This window comes from Rhinolophus sinicus, chromosome 15 (assembly GCF_057876585.1).
Source record: "Rhinolophus sinicus isolate RSI-liver-muscle chromosome 15, RSI-T2T, whole genome shotgun sequence".
Lineage (NCBI taxonomy): Eukaryota > Metazoa > Chordata > Mammalia > Chiroptera > Rhinolophidae > Rhinolophus > Rhinolophus sinicus.
In genome coordinates, this window is record NC_142515.1 from 72,657,155 (window position 1) to 72,675,402 (window position 18,248).

Below are 18,248 nucleotides of genomic sequence, written 5' to 3' on the forward strand. Positions count from 1 at the left end.
AGTCTGGGTCAAACAAATGATTTGAGGGCCTGGACATGGGGTAGGGAAAGAGGCTGGGGCTCCTGGCTGGTTAAAAAGGTTGGGGCCTCAACACCACTGCCACCCCCACACTGACAGCTGGGGCTCCACCCAGCACTCCATCATTGAACCTCAGGTGTTTGCTTGTGCCTTCACTAGGCCTGGAGTTCCCTCCCTGACAAACTCCTATTCATCTGAAAAGCCCCAACAGCAAAAACCCCTCCTTCCTCCACGGAGCCCTCCCCACACTGCTCGCCCTTCCCAGTGCCTTCAGAGCTGTGGAGCCACACCATTGTTTTATCTTCAACATGATCTTGTGAAACATACCCAATTTTGCGGAACAGGCAACCGATCCCGAGATTTTCCTGAAAATCATGGCGACCATTAAGACCCAGGACTATGATCTTAGACTGTTGGGGCCCCTGTGCCCCTTCTGCCATCACCTGTATCACTGGGCACTAGGGAATATTTGTGAAATGAAGAATAGTTGAAGCCCCGTTTTCCTGATGGACAAATGCAGGGTAATAGGGCGAGTCTGGCTAGGTCCCTCGGGAGAGGGGAGAAAGGGACTTCCTACTACCGGAACTGCATTGAGGGCGTCTAGGGATCCTGGCGCCCCGCCACCCCATGGTGATGCAGCAAGAGGCGAGTGGAGCGGTCCCTTTAAGTAAACCGGCTCGGTCGCCCCGCTGTGACCCCACCCGCTCATTCGGCGTGCGGAGCCCCGGCTGGCCCGGTTTGTGAGTGGCGGACATCATTACCAATAGTAGTGCGCAGGGGCGGAGCCCGACGCTGCCGAGGGCGTGGGATGTAACGTTCTGTCTGCTGCAGCGGCGCCGCCCCCACTGGGGGGGGGCTTCTCTTAAAGGGGCCGCGTTTCCAGGCGGCTGTCGGGCGGAGGGAAAGGGGCTAGCACTGGGGACTGGAACGGTGAGAGGGTCCCAGAGAGAAAGGAAGGCCTTGAGAGGTTGCGGGGGTGGAGATGAGTGGGAAGGAGGCAGGATCCCTGGGAATTAGGGGGTATGGGCCGAGTCCAGACTGGCTCACCTTGGCTCCTTGCCAGTTAAGTGTTGGGGGATAGCAGAATCGACCACTAATTCTCAAGGGGGAGATTGGGTATTAAAGTCAACTGAGAGGGACTTTGCTATCGTACACCTGCAGCCCCTTTTCCCCGTTAGAACTCCAAGCTTTCTGCCCTGGTTTTACAAATGGAGAAACAGGCTGGTCCCGCAGATTCCACTTGATGTAAAGAAGAGTTATAGAGTAGGGGTCCGGGGTCTTGGGTTCTAGTTCCCTCTTCGTATGTGAGCTGTGGCATCTCCCTGCCCCTCTGGCGGCTTCAGTTTCCCTATCTGTGAAATCATGAAGTAGGCCAGAGCTGGACAGTTCCAAGCAAGGGACGGTCAAGAATAGCTGGTTCCAGCAGCTTCCATCGCTGCCTCTTCTCCTAACCCATTTTCTGGATTTTGGGGTTCTTCTGAGTGATAAATAATACAAGAGGGGTGGGCAGAACTGGGATCCTGCCTCCAGCCGGGTGACTCTGCTCCTCTCTGTCTCTTTGGGCTCCTGGGTTGACCTGTGTTCCAGCCAGGCGTATCCAGCCAGCACCCAATGCTATTATCATTGGGGAAGAGCAAGGGGAATGGGGAGTCTTTCCCAGGTTGGGGATAAGGCTGGGGGCCAGGATATGGAGGCCCCCAAGTGGGCTTAGGGTAGAGCCTGGTGATGAAAGAGTTAATCCGACGCCCCGCCCCCTGAAGGATTAGAGGATGGGCGTTCGTACCACAGCTGTAGCCCTGCAGAGAGCGACAGCCCTGATAGCCAATAAGATGCAAGGGCAGGGCTCACATTGGCTCACTCCACCCCTTAGGTGGAGTAGGCACTCACTGTTTGCCTGACTCAGGGCCGTGCGTCCAGGAATCCTGCTCGACGGGATAGAGGAACCAGGTTCAGAGAGGGACAGAGAGTTGCCCGCAGCCACACAGCATGTCCTCAGCTTGACCCCTCCATCCTATCTCCTATCTGTTCCTACCATGGCCTTCTGGACGCAGTTGATGCTGCTGCTTTGGAAGAATTTTCTGTATCGTAGGAGACAGCCGGTAACTCCCGGGCATTTGGGCCAGGGTGGAGAGGCCCAGGCGCCTCACTCACACTGTTCCCCACCACCCCTCTTGTTGCGTCTCCCCCAGATCCAGTTCCTGGTGGAATTGTTTTGGCCTCTCTTTCTGTTCTTCATCCTGGTGGCTGTCCGCCATTCCCACCCCCCACTGGAGCAGCATGAATGTAAGCCCCCCAGGGTCCAGGTACTTTGTGTAAGGGGGGAGGCAAGGGGTCACCCTATCCAAAGGGCTCCAGTGAGCAAGCGCCAGGGAGCGCAGACCCAGTAACCAATAAACAGCTGAGAGTGAGCGCTCTGGCCAGAGGGTGGGATCATGGTGAGGATTCCTGCAAGGCCTTCAACACCTGGTGTCCCCACAGGTCACTTCCCCAACAAGCCTCTGCCCTCAGCGGGCACCATACCCTGGCTCCAGGGTCTCCTCTGTAATGTGAACAACACCTGCTTCCCGCAGCGCACGCCCGGTGAGGAGCCTGGTGTCTTCAGCAACTTTAATGACACCCTGTGAGCAAGCGTTGTGGGTGCGGTGGCCGTGGGCAGGTATGGGGGTATCTGCCCAGCCCCTGCCTCCCACCCTCTCTCTGTCTGCAGGGTCTCCCGGCTCCTGGCAGATGCCCGCATTGTCCTCGGGGGCCCCAGTGCCCACAGGATGCTGGCCAGCCTGGGGAAGCTGATGCCCACACTAAGGGCTGCACGCAGAGCAGGTGAGAGGGCCAGGGTCCTCTGGCAAGTGGGGCTGAGCTCTGAGCCTCCACTTGCCCAGCTGTGAAATGGGCATGGGGTGGGGGTGGGGTTTTAGGCCAAGCTTAGCCTAATCCTGTGCTTCCATGTATTCCTCCTCCAGACTGGCCTCAGTCGAGTGACCGGCCACAGGAGGGACCATCCCTGACCACTGAGCTGCTGGGGACACTCTTGCGAGGGGTGAGGTGGAGCAGGGTTGACTTTGGGAGTCCTGGCACCACCCCATCCAGGTCCAGCACATTGCTTCCCTCCCAGGGCTGCTGATTCCAGCCTCCAAGCCTTTGGACTGTTTCTGGCACCAGGAGTGATGTTCTTTGGCCTCTCGATGCCCAGACAGGCCGTGTTGGGCATGGTGGTGGTTCTAACCTTTGACACCTTGAATGAATCCGTATGCCTCTCAGAGCCTCAGTTTCCCTATTTATAAAATGGAATCTGTGATAGTACGGACTGCCTAGGAGCCTGGCAAAGTGCTTGACTCCTAGTGAGACCTCAGTCAAGGTCATAGTCACCTTTGTCATCTTTCTTTCCAGGAGTCCCTGAGGTCAGTGCTGGGCCAAGTCCAGGAGTCAGTGGAAGCAGCAGAGGACCTGGCCCAGGAGGTAAGAGATCCCCTCATCCTCCACCCCAGGCCGGAAACTATAAGGATGAGCTGCCTGATAAGGGGGTGACAGGACAGCCCTGGGCACTTCCCTTGGGTGGGTTTTTTTTCAGGGGACTTGAGCAGAAAGAGCCAGAGAAGACATTCCTGGCAGGGTGTCCTGCTCTGGTTAAGGTTTGGTGGTGGAACCATGCAGGAGGGAGGACTGATAGTGCCCCTTGGTGACCTCTCTCCAGCTCCGGGGGCTGCCCAGCCTGGCAGAGCTGCGTGCACTGTTACAGAGACTCCGAGAGACAGGTGGTCCCCTGGAGGCAGTGTCAGAAGCCCTCTGCAGTGCCAGGGGGCCTAGTGTCCCTGGGGGGCCCTCTCTCAATTGGTATGAGGCCAGCGACCTAAAGGAGTTGGTGGGGCAGGAGCCTGTCCTACCTGACAATGGCCTGAGTGAGTAACTGACCTGGATTTCCCAGTCTGGGAAATGGGGTGGTGGGTGTGGGGGAAGGGCCTCATGGCACCCCCGTCCCAGGCCCTGCCTGCACTGAGTTCATGGGGGCTCTGGATATGCACCCACTGTCCCACCTGCTCTGGAGGCGCCTGAAGCCGCTAGTCCTGGGGAAACTGCTGTTTGCACCCGACACGCCCTTCACCCGGCAGCTCATGGCCCAGGTGAGAGCAGGAGGGGTCCTGGGTCCTCCCTCAGCCCAGGTGGATGACAGACCAGGCTGGGGATGGTCCCAGGAGGCAGGTGCCAGCACTCAGAGGAGGGGTTGTGAACTGGTGAGCCTGGCATTGATCTTGACTCCTGCCACCTGCAGGTGAACCGGACCTTCCAAGAGCTGGCTTTGTTGAAAGATGTCCAGGAAGTCTGGGAGGTGCTGGGACCCCAGTTCTTCAACTTCATGAATGACAGTGCAAATGTAGCCATATTGCAGGTGGGGCCCGGATGGAGGGCGGCAGATGCGTCTACAGCCTCTCCAGCCATATCACCCCCTGCTGAGGGTTAGGGTGTGGGTCAGGGCCTCCTGGACAAGGGTATGGAAGTGAAATGTGGCCTCTATCATAAGGACAAGCCCCAGGGATGGGAAGAGGGGTGATGAGGCATTGAATGCCCCATGCAGACCCCCACCTTCCCCCACCGCCCTCCAGAGGCTCCTGCAAATTCAGGATAAAGGAAGGAGGCAACCAGGACCAGGAGGCCAGAACCAGGTGAAGGTCCTTCAAGCCTTTCTGGATCCCCACAAGGGTGGCCACAGCTGGCAGGAGGTGTATGCTGATGTGGGGCACCTGGTGGGCATGCTTGGCCGTGCAATGGAGGTGAGAGACCGTCCACTTGGGGAACCCTTTGGGGAACCAGCATGCCCTGTGGGGGTTCTGATGGAGGAGTGTGCCCTGCACTGGGGCTCCCAGGAGGAAGCACGGCTCAGCCCAGAGGTGGGGGGCAGCACCCCAGGTGCCTCGAACCCACGCCTAGGCAACACCCCCGTCATCCCTCTCCCAGTGTGTGACCCTGGACAAGCTGGAGGCAGTGCCTTCAGAGGCAGCTCTGGTGGAGCGGGCTCTGGAGCTGCTTGCCCAGCACCGCTTCTGGGCCGGTGTCGTCTTCTTGGGCCCGGAGGACCCTCCAGAGCCAGAACACCTCCCAGGCCCCGGTCACGTGCGCATCAAGATACGCATGGACATAGACAACGTCATCAGAACCAACAAGATCCAGGACAGGTGGGGATGCGGCCACCTGTGGGAGCTGCCGAGAGCGTAATGGGCGGGACCGGGGCATCCGGCTCTCGGAGACCAATGGCAGGCAGAGCCCAGAATTCCTTGGATCAATTGGGCTCCGTGGTGGGTGGGACTAAGCTTGCATAAGGGGCATGCCCAAGGCCTTGGTGGGCGGGGTCAACACCTAGGCTTCATGCTTGGCTGGCACTCAGTTGAGCTGGTGGGTATGGAGCTAAGGTTTCGAAGGACAGAGTCCTGAGAGTTTCCAGCCGTTCCCTTTGCAGGTTCTGGGACCCCGGCCCCGCTGCTGACCCCCTGACAGACATGCACTATGTGTGGGGAGGCTTTGTGTACCTGCAGGACATGCTGGAGCATGCGGCGGTGCGAGTGCTGAGCGGCAGCGCTCCCCGCGCCGGCCTCTACCTGCAGCAGATACCCTACCCCTGCTACGTGGACGATGCGTGAGTGTCCCTCCTCACTCACTCTCCCAGCTGCCAGATTCCTGAGTGTCTGGTGGGACCCAGGCTGCTTTTGGAAAATTTATGCAGTTAAGGCTGCGGACTGCCGATTTAGGTGGACCATACCCCCTGTGACCCGTGTGGCAGGAGGAGCAGGAATCTGCGAGAGTCTGGGGTCTCTGAGTGTAGGGATAACATGGCCTGTGCTGACAGCTGGGATCCTGAGATTGAATGAGGGGGCCTGAGGATAAGGAAGGACGAAGGTGTGTGGCTGGCTGTTCCTTGGGATCCCAGGTTGTGAACCATCATGCCAGATGGGGGCTACACAGCGTCTCTAGCCTCCACCCCTGCTGCCCCAGGTTCCTGCGTGTGCTGAGCCGGTCGCTGCCACTCTTTCTGACGCTGGCCTGGATCTACTCTGTGGCGCTGACGGTGAAGGCTGTGGTTCGCGAGAAGGAAACACAGCTGCGCTACATGATGCGTACCATGGGGCTCAGTGGTGCTGTGCTATGGCTGGGCTGGTTCCTCAGCTGCCTTGGGCCCTTCCTTCTCAGCACTGTACTGCTCGTGCTGGTACTCAAGGTGGGCGTGCCTCAGTCTTCCAGGCTGCAGAATGGACTTGCGCACAGGGGAGGGTAACAGGCAGGAGGTGCCTTGCGTGGGTGAGCACCTCTGCGCAAATCCGTGCGCCTGACCCTGACCTCCCTTTGCCTCCTGCAGCTTGGGGACATTCTCCCCTACAGCCACCCAGTTGTGCTCTTCCTGTTCTTGGCTGCCTTCGCTGTGGCCACAGTGGTCCAAAGCTTCTTGCTGAGCACCTTCTTCTCCCATGCTAACCTGTCGGCCGCTTGTGGAGGCCTCATCTACTTCGTGCTGTATCTGCCCTATGTGCTGTGCGTAGCCTGGCGAGACCAGCTACCTGCAGGTGTCCGCGTGGCCGCGGTGAGAGCTGGACGGGGTGAGGTGGGAGATTCTTTCAGCTGTGCTTGATCGCTGACCTACCCGCCCCCACCCACAGAGTCTTCTGTCACCAGTGGCTTTTGGCTTTGGCTGTGAGAGCCTGGCGCTGCTAGAGGAGCAAGGAGAGGGCGTGCAGTGGCACAACATGGGCACCAGGCCTGCGGTTGATGTCTTCAGCCTGGCCCAGGTCTCGGGCCTTCTGCTGCTGGATGCCATGCTCTATGGCCTCTCCACTTGGTACCTGGAGGCCGTGTGCCCAGGTGAGCCCTATGAGTAGGGACTCCCACTGTGTGCACCTGCACCAAGGAGACTGGGCTGAGGGGCAGGGCCCGCCCAGGATGGGGTGGACCCTAGGCCAGAGGGTGGGGGTTCCTAGTGCACGCAAACATGTGGCTGCGTTTGAGGGATGGCCTGGGGCAGGTGGATGGGGTTTCCTAGTTACCTCCTACTTGGATGCCATGATCCCAAGTGTATGGCCAGAAGCTGGTGTGCTCCAGGGGAATGGGCTCAGAGGGTAACTGAGCACTGCTCCCCCAGGCCAGTATGGGATCCCGGAACCGTGGGACTTTCCGTTCCGGAGGAGCTACTGGTTTGGGCCTAGACCCCCCAAGGGACCCACCCTGCCTCCAGACCCAAAGGACCCGAAGGGTGAGGAGATAAGCCTTAATAGCCACTTCCTGTCTGGACCCCCAGGTTCCCCAAAAACCCAAGTTCCCACAGATCTACCTCTGGACACTCCCAGCTCCCCAGGCCCATGTGGGTTTACTGAACTCCTATAGACTGCAACCCAGAAGGCCTCTGACTCCAAAGACTAGTTCTAAGGGCCTCCCAAGGGCTCCTGCAGCTGATTACCTTTCTTCCACAGAGCTGGTGGAAGAGGCTCCACCTGGCCTGATTCCAGGGGTCTCCATACGGGGCCTGGAAAAGCACTTTCCTGGCAACCCGACACCTGCCCTGCGTGGGCTCAGCCTGGATTTCTACCAGGGCCACATCACTGCCTTACTGGGCCATAACGGCGCTGGCAAGACAACCACATTGTGAGTGGCTGCCACCCCCTTCCTTCCCCTGGGCCTCGGTTTATACATCTGTTCAATGGAAAGGCATCTGGGGCTGGAAGGTTCCTGTCTCTGCAGTGGGGGATGGGACCCCAGTTCACTTTACATACAATAGGCAGGAGATGACTGTTTTCTCTGAGCTTCTTGTTCTTTTCTGTAGAACAGGGCATGACATGCCTTTGGTCTGGGCATACAATAATAGGTGCTCTATAAATGCTGTTGCCCCTTCTTTGGGGGCTTCAATTTCCACTTTTGAAGGAATAGCTGCTCTGTGACCCTTGTACCCTTAGGTCCATCCTGAGTGGCCTTTTTCCACCCACTGGTGGATCTGCCTGTGTCCTGGGCCATGACATCCGGTCCAGCATGGCGTCCATCCGGCCCCACCTGGGCATCTGTCCCCAGTACAACATGCTGTTTGACATGTGAGTCCCCACGGGCCTGGGAGGGACTGGGTGTTCTCTGTTAGCCTGCCTGCCGTGGTGGTCATTGCTTTCGTCTACGGCTGCAGGCTGACCGTGGATGAGCACCTCTGGTTCTATGGCCGGTTGAAGGGACTGAGTGCAGCTGCCATTGGCCCAGAGCAGGACCGTCTGTTGCAGGACGTGGGGCTTGTTCCTAAGCGGCACGCACAGACACGCCACCTCTCTGGTGAGCTTAGCCTGGGGAGGAGTCTCCAGGTCCATAGGAGATGAGGCTGGGGAGGGAGCTGGGGTTTTATCCCAAGGTTAATGGGAAGCCAGAGGAAATCTAAGGGACCCAGAAGGAGCCAGGCTTTGAGGTCCAGGTGGGTGGGAAAGGACTGTGGAGAGGGGAGGCAGCCCTGCTGAAGATAGGGGGGTCATGCTGAGATCCCAGTTGCTGTCCCTGCCCAGGTGGGATGCAGCGGAAGCTTTCAGTGGCCATTGCCTTTGTGGGTGGCTCCCAGGTCGTTATCCTGGATGAGCCTACAGCTGGAGTGGACCCTGCTTCCCGTCGCAAAATTTGGGAACTGCTGCTCAAATACCGGAAAGGTAAGTGTTGGAGGTGGCCTAAGGTTCCCCTGGATTCTGCTTGAGGAGCCAGAAAAAGGTTTCTGATGAGAAGAAAAGGTTTCTAATGAGGAGGTGCTGGGGATGGGGTTTTGAGGGATGAGTATGAGTTTGCCACATGGGGCAGGCAATTCCTGACAGAGGCTATAGCTTAGCCAAAGACCTGAGGGCTCGATAGTACATGTGGGTTGGGTCCCTTTGCCCAGGTTGCACACTGATTCTTTCCACCCAGCACCTGGATGAGGCGGAGCTCTTAGGAGACCGTGTGGCAGTGGTGGCAGGTGGCCGCTTATGTTGCTGTGGCTCCCCACTCTTCCTGCGTCGTCACTTGGGATCCGGCTACTACCTGACATTGGTAAAGGATGGCAAGCCCCTGGCTGTCAGCACAAAGGTGAGGGCTAGAGCTGACCCTTGACCCCCGATGGCCCTGTCCAGCCCTGATGGCCATGACAGTTGGTGCCCCTCTACCCACAGGGTGATTTTGACTTGGAGGACAGCATGGATGCCGGGCAGGAAAGGGAGCCAGGCAGCCAGGGTAGATGGGCCGGTAAGGGCTGGTGTGGCAGAGCCAGAGGGAGGGTCTGATGGCAGTGGCTTGGTTCAGGGCAACAGGGCTTTATGATCCCAGACTGGACCCCTGGCCCTGAGCTGAGCCCAGACAGAAATCTATGTCTGAGCCTGGATGACTCCAGCTCTCACCCCAGATCAGGTACTGCCCTCAGGTGCTTAGCCCTGACCTCCTCTGCCTGCAGGCACAGGCCCCTTGTGGATCACCCTAGCCCCTTTCCCCAGGGAGGCTGGGATGGGAGGGGTGAGGCAGCAGCTAGGGCTTCTCACCCTGCCAGGGCTCCTGATGTAACCCCCGTCCACCCAGGTGTACCCCAGCTGCTGGCCATGGTGCAGCGTCAGGTTCCTGGGGCACGGCTGGTCGAGGATCTGCCCCACGAGCTGGTGCTGGTGTTGCCCTATGGGGGCGCCCTAGATGGCAGCTTCACCCAGCTCTTCCATGAGCTGGACCAGCATCTGGGGGAGCTGGGGCTAGCCAGCTACGGGATCTCTGACACCAGCCTCGAGGAGGTATGGCAACTGAGGGAGGGCTGCCTGGAGGAGGTGGTGCTTAGAAGGGGTGCTTATTGACTGCAGGGCACCCCAGGGAGGAGGCCAGGCAGGTGTGGAGGCCTGAGACTCAGAGTCCCTTGAGGAGTATAGGGGTTGAGTGGCACTCGAGTCCCTAGCGCCTTCCTGTGGTTTCCCAGGCTCTGAGCTCCCTGCTTTGTTTCCCTAGATCTTCCTGAAGGTGGTAGAAGACTGTGCTGTGGACACGGACACAGAGGGTGCAGCCTCAGGTCCCTGTCCTTGATCCCTAACTGCAGTCCAGGGTTGGACCTGACTTTATACCAAGTCCTGATTCCTGGCTGAGTCTGCCCCAAGGCATAGCCCTGACCTCCATCCCTGATTCCTAATCCCCTTCATCTGTGTCCCTTGACCTTGACCCAGACCCCAGGCTGAGCATTAACCCCTGACCCTGGTGGCTCCACAGCTGGCAGCCACAGACAGCACCCGTGCACGGGCATTACTCACCCAGATGTGACTACGCGGCTCAAAATTCTGCTCAAGGAGTCAGCCCTAGAGAATGGAGAGCCAGGTGAGTTGTCCTACCCTGACCTTGTGGACCTATTCTGTGGCCCGTCCTGGTCCCCTCGGCATGAGCAGTGATCCTCCCATCTTCCGCAGTCGGGTCTGCCCCAGAGACACAGGCCCTGCAGGGCTCAGGGCCCAAGGCCACAGGCCGGGTACAGGGCTGGGCGCTGACCTGCCAACAGCTCCGGGCCTTGCTACTCAAGCGCTTTCTGCTTGCCTGCCGCAGCCGCCGTGGCCTGTTTGCACAGGTGAGGGGTGCTAAGACCCAGGGAGGGTGCATGGGAGACCCTGGATGCCTGTTCTCCACTCTGTGGCCTCATTCAACTGCCTAACCCCAGGTGTATCCCCTACCCTGCACACCTTTATTGAGAGCACTGAGGAGCCATGGATGGTTGTAGAGCGGGAGCAGGAAAGGGTACGGCAGACCTGGAGGGTGGGTGGGGAAGGTAGCTGATGGCTGGTCCTTCAGATTGTGCTGCCTGCGCTGATTGTGGGCTTGGCGTTGGTGTTCAGCCTCATCGTGCCTCCTTTTGGGTACTACCCGGCTCTGCGGCTTAGTCCCAGCATGTATGGTGCCCAGATGTCTTTCTTCAGGTGAGGAGGAAAAGGAGAGGGGCCTGGTGGCGAGAGGAGCAGGAACCCATGGGCATAGCTTTGACCTTGCACCTCCCACAGTGAGGATGCCCCAGGGGACCTTGAGCATGCCCGCCTGCTGGAGGCACTGCTGGAAGAGGCAGGATTGGAGGACCCCTACATGCAGAACAGTTCCCACAGGTGAGGCCCCCGGACTGGACCTTGCCTCTCTCTGGCCTCAGTTTCCCTGTCTGGGCTCTGGCCAGTGGTCCTCAAGGGTGCCTGCAGCATCCCCCATCCCTGCTTGGAACCTGGGAGCCTCCACATTTCAGCATCCCTGGGAGTGGGGTACCCACAGCCCTGTCCTGCCCTGTCCCCGTAAGTTGGTGCCCACAGCCCTGCCCCACCCCCCCAGGGCACCTGAGTGCACACAGCCCACTGTCTGCTGGTTCTCGGTTCCTGAGCTTCCCGCCAACGTGGCCAAGATCTTGGCCAGTGGCAACTGGACCCTGGAGTCTCCATCCCCTGCCTGCCAGTGCAGCCGGCCTGGTTCCCGCCTCCTGCTGCCCGACTGCCCTGCCGCAGCTGGTGGGCCCCCACCACCCCAGGTGCTGACCAGCTCAGGTGAAGTTGTGCAGAATCTGACAGGCCGGAACCTATCCGACTTCCTGGTCAAGACCTACCCGCGCCTGGTGCACCAGGGGTGAGCCACAGCTGGACTCGGTGTGCCTGGCTGTCACATGGGTCCTCAGGCCCAGGAGATGGTCTGGTATCCAGGGAGGTCAGGGTGGATATCAGGGCTGAGGGCCTCCTGAGTGCCATGCCTCACCCCTTTCTGTTTGTCTCACCCGACCCCCAGCACCCGGCATTGTCTGTCTCCCTCACATCTCTCTTTCTCTCTCTCTCTCTCAGCCTGAAGACTAAGAAATGGGTGAATGAGGTTAGGTGAGGCAGGGCCCCTGCCCTGGGTTCCCTTCCTGCGCCCTCTGCCTGCCCACTAGGGGGCTCTCCCATCTCATCCGCCCTGGCCAACAGCTCCCACTACCTGCTCCCACTCCCCACAGGTATGGGGGCTTCTCCCTGGGGGGCCGAGACACAGGCCTGCCCTCAGGGCATGAGGTGGGCCGCTCACTGGAGGAGCTGCGTGTGCTGCTGAGCCCCCAGTCTGGTGGGGCGCTCGACCGTGTCTTGAACAACCTCACAAAGTGGGCTCATGGTCTGGACGCGCAGGACAGCCTCAAGGTGGAAATGAGGTAGTGGGCAGGTGGCTGGCAGGGGTAGGGCTGACCCCATTGTCTTGACCCCTCGGCCCTGACCCCACCCTAGATCTGGTTCAACAACAAGGGCTGGCACGCCATGGTTGCCTTTGTCAACCGAGCCAACAATGCCCTCCTACACGCCCGCCTGCCCCTAGGCCCTGCCAGCGGTGCCTACAGCATCACCACACTCAACCACCCTCTGAACCTCACCAAGGAGCAGCTGTCTGAGGCCATGCTGTGAGTCCCTCTGCCCTGTGTGTCTTCCCCCACCTGTTTCCCGATTGTTTTTGGATGGTGGAGCTGGATTTGCACTCTGCATGCTCTTGCTTTATAAATGGGGAGCAGCAAATGCCCCTGTCCACTCCCTAGGCCAGGGTGATGGGACATCGTCAGGCTCAGTGTACTCGTCTCCCCCCAACAGCCCGCACGTCCTTGTCACATCAACCTTTACCCTCCTGGAGACCTGTCCAACCTCTCCCTGCCAAGTGACCCACCCACCCTCATCCCCAAATGGCATGGGCCATCTCCCACACGTGACCAGCCCTGTGGCATGCACAATTCTGCCCTGAATAGCTCATGCACCCCTGCCCCCAGGATGGCCTCCTCTGTGGACGTGCTTGTCTCCATCTGCGTGGTCTTTGCCATGTCCTTCGTCCCAGCCAGCTTCACCCTTGTCCTCATCGAGGAGCGCGTCACCCGAGCCAAACACCTGCAGTTCATGGGCGGCCTGCCCCCCACACTCTACTGGCTTGGCAACTTTCTCTGGGACATGGTGCAGGGACTGCCCAGAGGGGTGGGGGCCCAGACACCACTTGTCACTGCCCCTTCTGGCCCCTTCCTGGGCAGGGACTTGTCGAGGATGGCCAGGGTGAAGTTTTGGGACTGTGGGAGACCTCATGTCCTGCTACCCCAAACACAGGGTGGTCAGAGTGGGTTAAGGGGCTGAGGGTATCAGTGCCCATCCCTGCACAGTTGAAGGTAACTGCCATCTCTTGTGCAGTGTAACTACTTGGTGCCAGCATGCATTGTGGTGCTCATCTTTCTGGTCTTCCAGCAGAGGGCGTACGTGGCCCCTGCCAACCTGCTCACCCTTCTGCTGTTGCTGCTACTGTATGGGTGAGACCCCCAGACCCTCAAGTCCTATTCTTACTGACCTCCCCTCCCTGCCAACACTGTTGAGTGAGATGGGACTCAGTGGCAGCGCCCAAGGAGAGGAAGAGGATATGGAGGTCTGAGGTGACCCCAAGTGAGATCTAATTCAATAGTGTGCCAAGGTGGCTTTAAAAGCTCATCTTAATTCACATTAATAGGGGTCTGCAGTGCAGAAGATAGGAGGAGAGCTCTGTATTCCTCTCATGGCTGCTCAGCCCTCTTGAGTGGTTACCTGACAACTTCTTTTGCCCTTCAGCTGGTCAATAACGCCGCTCATGTACCCAGCCTCCTTCTTCTTCTCCGTGCCCAGCACGGCCTACGTGGCGCTCACCTGCATCAACCTCTTTATTGGCATTAATGGCAGCATGGCCACCTTCGTGCTTGAGCTCTTCTCTGATCAGGTAGGACCCTGTAAGGCTGGTCCTCCGGCTGGGGCTGGGCTGGGGCCTTAGCTTTTGATCCTTCTCCCTCTTTCTTCCCCTGAACAGAAGCTGCAGAAGGTGAGCCGCATCCTAAAACAGGTCTTCCTTATCTTCCCCCACTTCTGCCTGGGTCGGGGGCTCATCGACATGGTGCGGAACCAGGCCATGGCTGATGCCTTTGAGCGCTTCGGTGAGAACTTCCCTCAAAGTGGGGAAGTGCCAGCCAAGAATCAGTTATACAGGGTAGGGACAAACAGCAGTCCCCAGGAAGAGAACTGAAGGTCTTAGGTGGCCCCAAGTTTGGGTCAAATTAGAGGTACAGAAAAGCAGCCATAGAAGATAATTCTATCTTGGATTATATCACAAGAGGTCTAAGGCCCTAAATAATGGAGGTTGTGATACCACTGTTCTATATCAATTAGACTCCAGTTGAGTGGCCTATCCAGTTCTTGGTCCCTTATGAACTCAAGCTGACCTAGATGGGGAGGGGCTCAGAAACCAAGCCCCTTTAAGAACACAGTCTCTCCTTCCTGTTCCCACAGGAGACAGGCAATTCCAGTCACCCCTGCGCTGGGAGGTGGTCGGCAAGAACCTCTTGGCCATGGTGGTACAGGGGCCCCTCTTCCTCCTCTTCACACTCCTGCTACAGCACCGCACACTCCTCCTGCCACAGTCAGTGGGGACCAGGGCAGTGTGGCAGGGGCCGGGATCTGGCTTTGGGCCCACTGTTGTATCTCTCCTTAGACCCAAGCTGAAGCTGCTGCCCTCCCTGGGGGAGGAGGATGAGGATGTGGCCCGTGAGCGGGAACGTGTGATCCAAGGGGCCACCCAGGGAGACGTGTTGGTACTGCGGGACCTGACCAAGGTTGGTGCAGAGCGCTGGGTGAGGGAGCTTCCACTGGCCCACCCACCTTTCTCAGGGTCCTGCACTCCTTCTAGGTGTATCCTGGGCAGAAGACACCAGCTGTCAACCGCCTGTGTCTGGGGATCCCCCCCGGTGAGGTGAGTGCAGGGTGGAGGTCCTGGTGCAGGGGCAGTGAGAGGCTGCCCTACTGCATGCCCACTGCCCTATATTGAACTCCTGTGTGCCTTTTGCCCTTTATTTACAACCTACTGGCTGCTGACATTTGAGCTCCTGTTTTAAGCCCAAAAACTCTCATTAAGCACCAACTGCATGCTTGCATTTAGAGCCCTACTGTGTGCAATAAGGTATTAGTAAGACCATACTGAGGACAAGCATATTCATTATTGAGCACCTATTGGGTGCCACCACACATGCCAGTAACCTTTATCAAGCACCTACTGTGTGCTAGCCAACATCTCCACCTCAGGCTGACTGCACTCAGCCTGAGTACCGCCCCACCCCCCCATGTGGCAGAAAACACTCAGAAATCTCGAGTTCCGATATGTATGGCACACTTGTTATTTATGACCTTTATAGGATACCTACTGTGTGCCAGGATCCCATGTGCCAATAATCCCTCCTTGCTAAGTGACAGCCCTCTGCCTCCCTCCACACCCCAATATTTGCCCCAGGGATCACTCTTGCTCAGAGCCCTCCATACAGAAACTTAGAAACCCACCCAGAATCAGAGGCATTGGATCTGAGGCCTTGTCAAATGCCCTCTGTGGATGTCATCACAGTGTTTCGGGCTGCTGGGCGTGAATGGAGCAGGGAAGACATCCACATTTCGCATGGTGACTGGGAACACACTGCCTAGCGGGGGTGAGGCCATTCTGGCAGGCCACAGGTGAGGGGACTCTGGATGGGGGCGGGGCCCTGAGCCTGCAACATTGCCACAAAGGGACAGGGTGGGCCCCGAGATACCCCATCCCTTACCCGAGTGGTCTGAGGTAGGTGGCTCCCTGTGTTTGTCCTAGCATGCCTAGGGTCTAGCCAGTTCCCTGAACCCCCTGTCCACCATCCTCAGCATGACCCAGGAACCAGTCACCGCACACTGCCACATGGGTTACTGCCCTCAGTCGGATGCCATTTTCGAGCTGCTGACTGGCCGTGAGCACCTGGAGCTGTTTGCACGCCTTCGTGGCGTCCAGGAGGCCGAGGTTGCCCAGGTGACCCACTACCCTGCCAGGACCTCTGGATCCCAGCCCTCACTGGCTCTCCTTGGCCCTGTGAGGTCCACCTGCCCTTTATCCTCTGGACACTGCCCCTGTCCTCCCCCAGCTCCTACATTCATGTGGGTCCACTGCTGCCTCCCTACTCAGGGACCTGCCCGCTCTCCATGACTCCACCTCTGGCTGAGGACTTAGAGCGCCCCCTTCCCCCATTGCCCTAGGCCCCACCCTCCAGGTGTCAGTCCCACCCAATGCTTGCTCTGGCCCCAACTCCTTTATTTACCTTCTCCCCATCCTAGCCCCAGCCCTACCACTCCCATCCTCTCTGGTCCTGCCCTCGGCTCGGGTTCCACACGCTCACTATGCCCCCTCTACCTGGCCCCAGTTTCACTCTGATCTCCCAAAGGTCACTCTGGTGACCCCGCTCACTCTGGTGCCCCCCTGCTCTGGTCCCTCCACTCCGCTGTTCCCAAGTTCACTTTGGTCCCCCCTGCTCACTCTGCCCCCAATCCCCGCTCACTCTGGCCTCCCTGCTTACTCTGGTCCCTCTAACTCTCATTTGGTCCCCCCACATTTATTCTGGTCGCCTACCACTCTGGTTCGTCCAGACAGCGAGCATGGGCCTGGCACACCTAGGGCTCCGGCAGTACGCTGACTGGCCTGCGGGCACCTACAGCATCGGCAACAAGCGGAAGCTGGCAACGGCTGTGGCTCTGGTGGGGGACCCGCCAGTGGTCTTTCTGGTATGTGTGTTTGGGACTTGGGTAGGGGTGGGGCTAGTCTTACTGCATCTTACCTTCGCCTCCTCTCAGGACGAGCCAACTACCGGCATGGACCCTGGTGCACGGCGCTTCCTCTGGAACAGCTTGCTGGCCATGGTGCAAGAGGGCCGCTCTGTGGTGCTCACCTCGCATAGGTGGGGCCCATGCCTGGATCCTGGGGCTGTGGGTCAAGGTGGTCCATGCTCTGGGGGGAGAGGTAGACCCAGGGAGAGGATGGCAGACAGCACACAGACAAACGGGATGGGGTGGTCCTGACCGTGGGGGAGGATGCCAAGCCCAAGTGTAAGGACATGGGGCAGAAGACCCTGACTCCCAGGACCAAGCGATCTGGAGATGGGTGGGAAGTATTCAGAGTAGAAGTGTGGTCCAGGCTGGAGTTCATGGCACTCGGCCCCCAACAGCATGGAGGAGTGTGAGGCGCTCTGCACGCGCTTGGCCATCATGGTGAACGGGCGGTTCCGCTGCCTGGGGAGCCCCCAGCACCTCAAGGGCAGGTGAGAGGGCAAGGTCTCAAGGGCCTGGCTTGTGTGATTGAGGGCAGGAGTAGGCTGGGTGAGGGTGATGGTGCAGGTGGGGCCAGAGGAGAGGCCAGCATGGCTCTAACAGGGGAAGGAGTGGTGGGTCTTGGGAGAGGCCATATTCGAGAAGGGATGAGTGCTTTATGGAGCAAGGATTGGGGGTGGGGGGATCAAGAGGGGCCAGACATTGAGGGTGGAGCCAGAAGAGAGTCGAAGGGTGGTGTGGGTCCGTTGGGCTGTGGGCCTGTCTAGTAGCCCTGGCCCGCCCACCCCAGATTTGGTGCTGGCCACATGCTGACTGTGCGGGTGCCTGCAACGAACTCTGAGCCTGCAGCAGCCTTTGTGGCAGCAGTGTTCCCAGGGGCCCAGCTACGAGAAGCGCATGGCGGCCGCCTACGCTTCCAGCTGCCAACAGGAGGGCACTGTGCCCTGGCACATGTCTTTGGGGAGCTGGCCACACAAGGGGCAGAACATGGCGTGGAGGACTTCTCAGTGAGCCAGACCACACTGGAGGAGGTGCCCACAGCATCAGGGAGGTTCTGGGGGCAAGGGTGGGGCTGTAGCCCAGCCCTTCAGGCTGACCTTCACTCCTGTCCCCTCGGGCCGCTGGGCTGCCCGCCTGCTAGGTGTTCCTGTACTTCTCTGAGGACCAGGGGAAGGAGGAGGAGGACGAAGACCAGCAGGAGGCAGGAGTGGGGGTGGACCCCAGGCCAGGCCTGCAGGGCCCGAAACTCATCACCAGGTTCCTGGCCAACCCCAGCATGGCAGAGACAGTGCTGTGAGCCCGCTCCTCTTTGGGGCTGGTGGGAGGCCCTGGGTTTGACAAAGGCAGGACAGATGGCCTGGAGTTAGCTCCCAGTCTCCCAGAGGGCCCACTGCCCTGGAGGAAATAAAGCCGTTGTGGGGGCAGCCGGATGGCTCAGTTGGTTAGAGTGCGAGCTCTTAACAACAGGGTTGCTGGTTCGATCCCCGCATGGGATGGTGGGCTGCGCCCTTGCAACTAAGATTGACAACAGTGACTGAATTTGGAGCTGAGCTGCGCCCTCCACAATTAGATTGAAAACAATGACTTGGAGCTGATGGGCCCTGAAGAAACACACTGTTCCCCAATTAAGAAAAATAATAAAACCGTTGTGTGAAA

General features: G+C 58.9%; 1 protein-coding gene across 12 annotated transcripts; it reads left to right on the forward strand.

Moving 5' to 3' along the window:
- Nucleotides 1-10: 10 nt before the first annotated feature.
- ABCA7 (ATP binding cassette subfamily A member 7) lies at nucleotides 11-18,248 on the forward strand. 12 transcript variants are annotated; one of them, XM_074337386.2, is made up of 47 exons: nucleotides 11-948; nucleotides 1,889-2,117; nucleotides 2,208-2,301; nucleotides 2,497-2,638; nucleotides 2,726-2,838; nucleotides 2,979-3,055; nucleotides 3,406-3,474; nucleotides 3,710-3,914; nucleotides 3,997-4,136; nucleotides 4,286-4,402; nucleotides 4,617-4,784; nucleotides 4,969-5,186; nucleotides 5,468-5,644; nucleotides 6,001-6,223; nucleotides 6,362-6,583; nucleotides 6,660-6,861; nucleotides 7,139-7,249; nucleotides 7,467-7,638; nucleotides 7,947-8,078; nucleotides 8,165-8,304; nucleotides 8,529-8,666; nucleotides 8,891-9,075; nucleotides 9,159-9,231; nucleotides 9,559-9,761; nucleotides 9,970-10,030; nucleotides 10,225-10,329; nucleotides 10,419-10,573; nucleotides 10,795-10,919; nucleotides 11,001-11,099; nucleotides 11,314-11,601; nucleotides 11,811-11,843; nucleotides 11,963-12,140; nucleotides 12,225-12,394; nucleotides 12,752-12,950; nucleotides 13,158-13,273; nucleotides 13,566-13,710; nucleotides 13,798-13,921; nucleotides 14,274-14,403; nucleotides 14,476-14,596; nucleotides 14,671-14,733; nucleotides 15,376-15,482; nucleotides 15,663-15,804; nucleotides 16,416-16,550; nucleotides 16,620-16,723; nucleotides 16,991-17,083; nucleotides 17,383-17,623; nucleotides 17,734-18,248. In XM_074337386.2, exons 2-47 carry the CDS (start codon nucleotides 2,052-2,054, stop codon nucleotides 17,887-17,889), a joined length of 6,477 nt encoding a protein of 2,158 aa, XP_074193487.2. In that variant the 5' UTR covers nucleotides 11-948; nucleotides 1,889-2,051; the 3' UTR covers nucleotides 17,890-18,248. The 12 variants fall into 12 exon arrangements, 8 of the variants coding, with proteins under 8 accessions (XP_074193487.2, XP_019599718.3, XP_088648313.1 ...); XM_019744159.3 differs by having other exon boundaries at nucleotides 12,752-12,929; XM_088792187.1 differs by having other exon boundaries at nucleotides 10,434-10,573.

Coding starts and splice junctions, on each gene's coding strand:
- ABCA7 (XM_074337386.2), top strand. CDS start 2,052: ATGGCCTTCTGGACGCAGTTGATGCTGCTGCTTTGGAAGAATTTTCTG. Junction 12,951..13,157: donor TGCAGGGACTGCCCAGAGGG/GTGGGGGCCCAG, acceptor TCTCTTGTGCAG/TGTAACTACTTGGTGCCAGC. Junction 16,724..16,990: donor GTGGTGCTCACCTCGCATAG/GTGGGGCCCATG, acceptor GGCCCCCAACAG/CATGGAGGAGTGTGAGGCGC.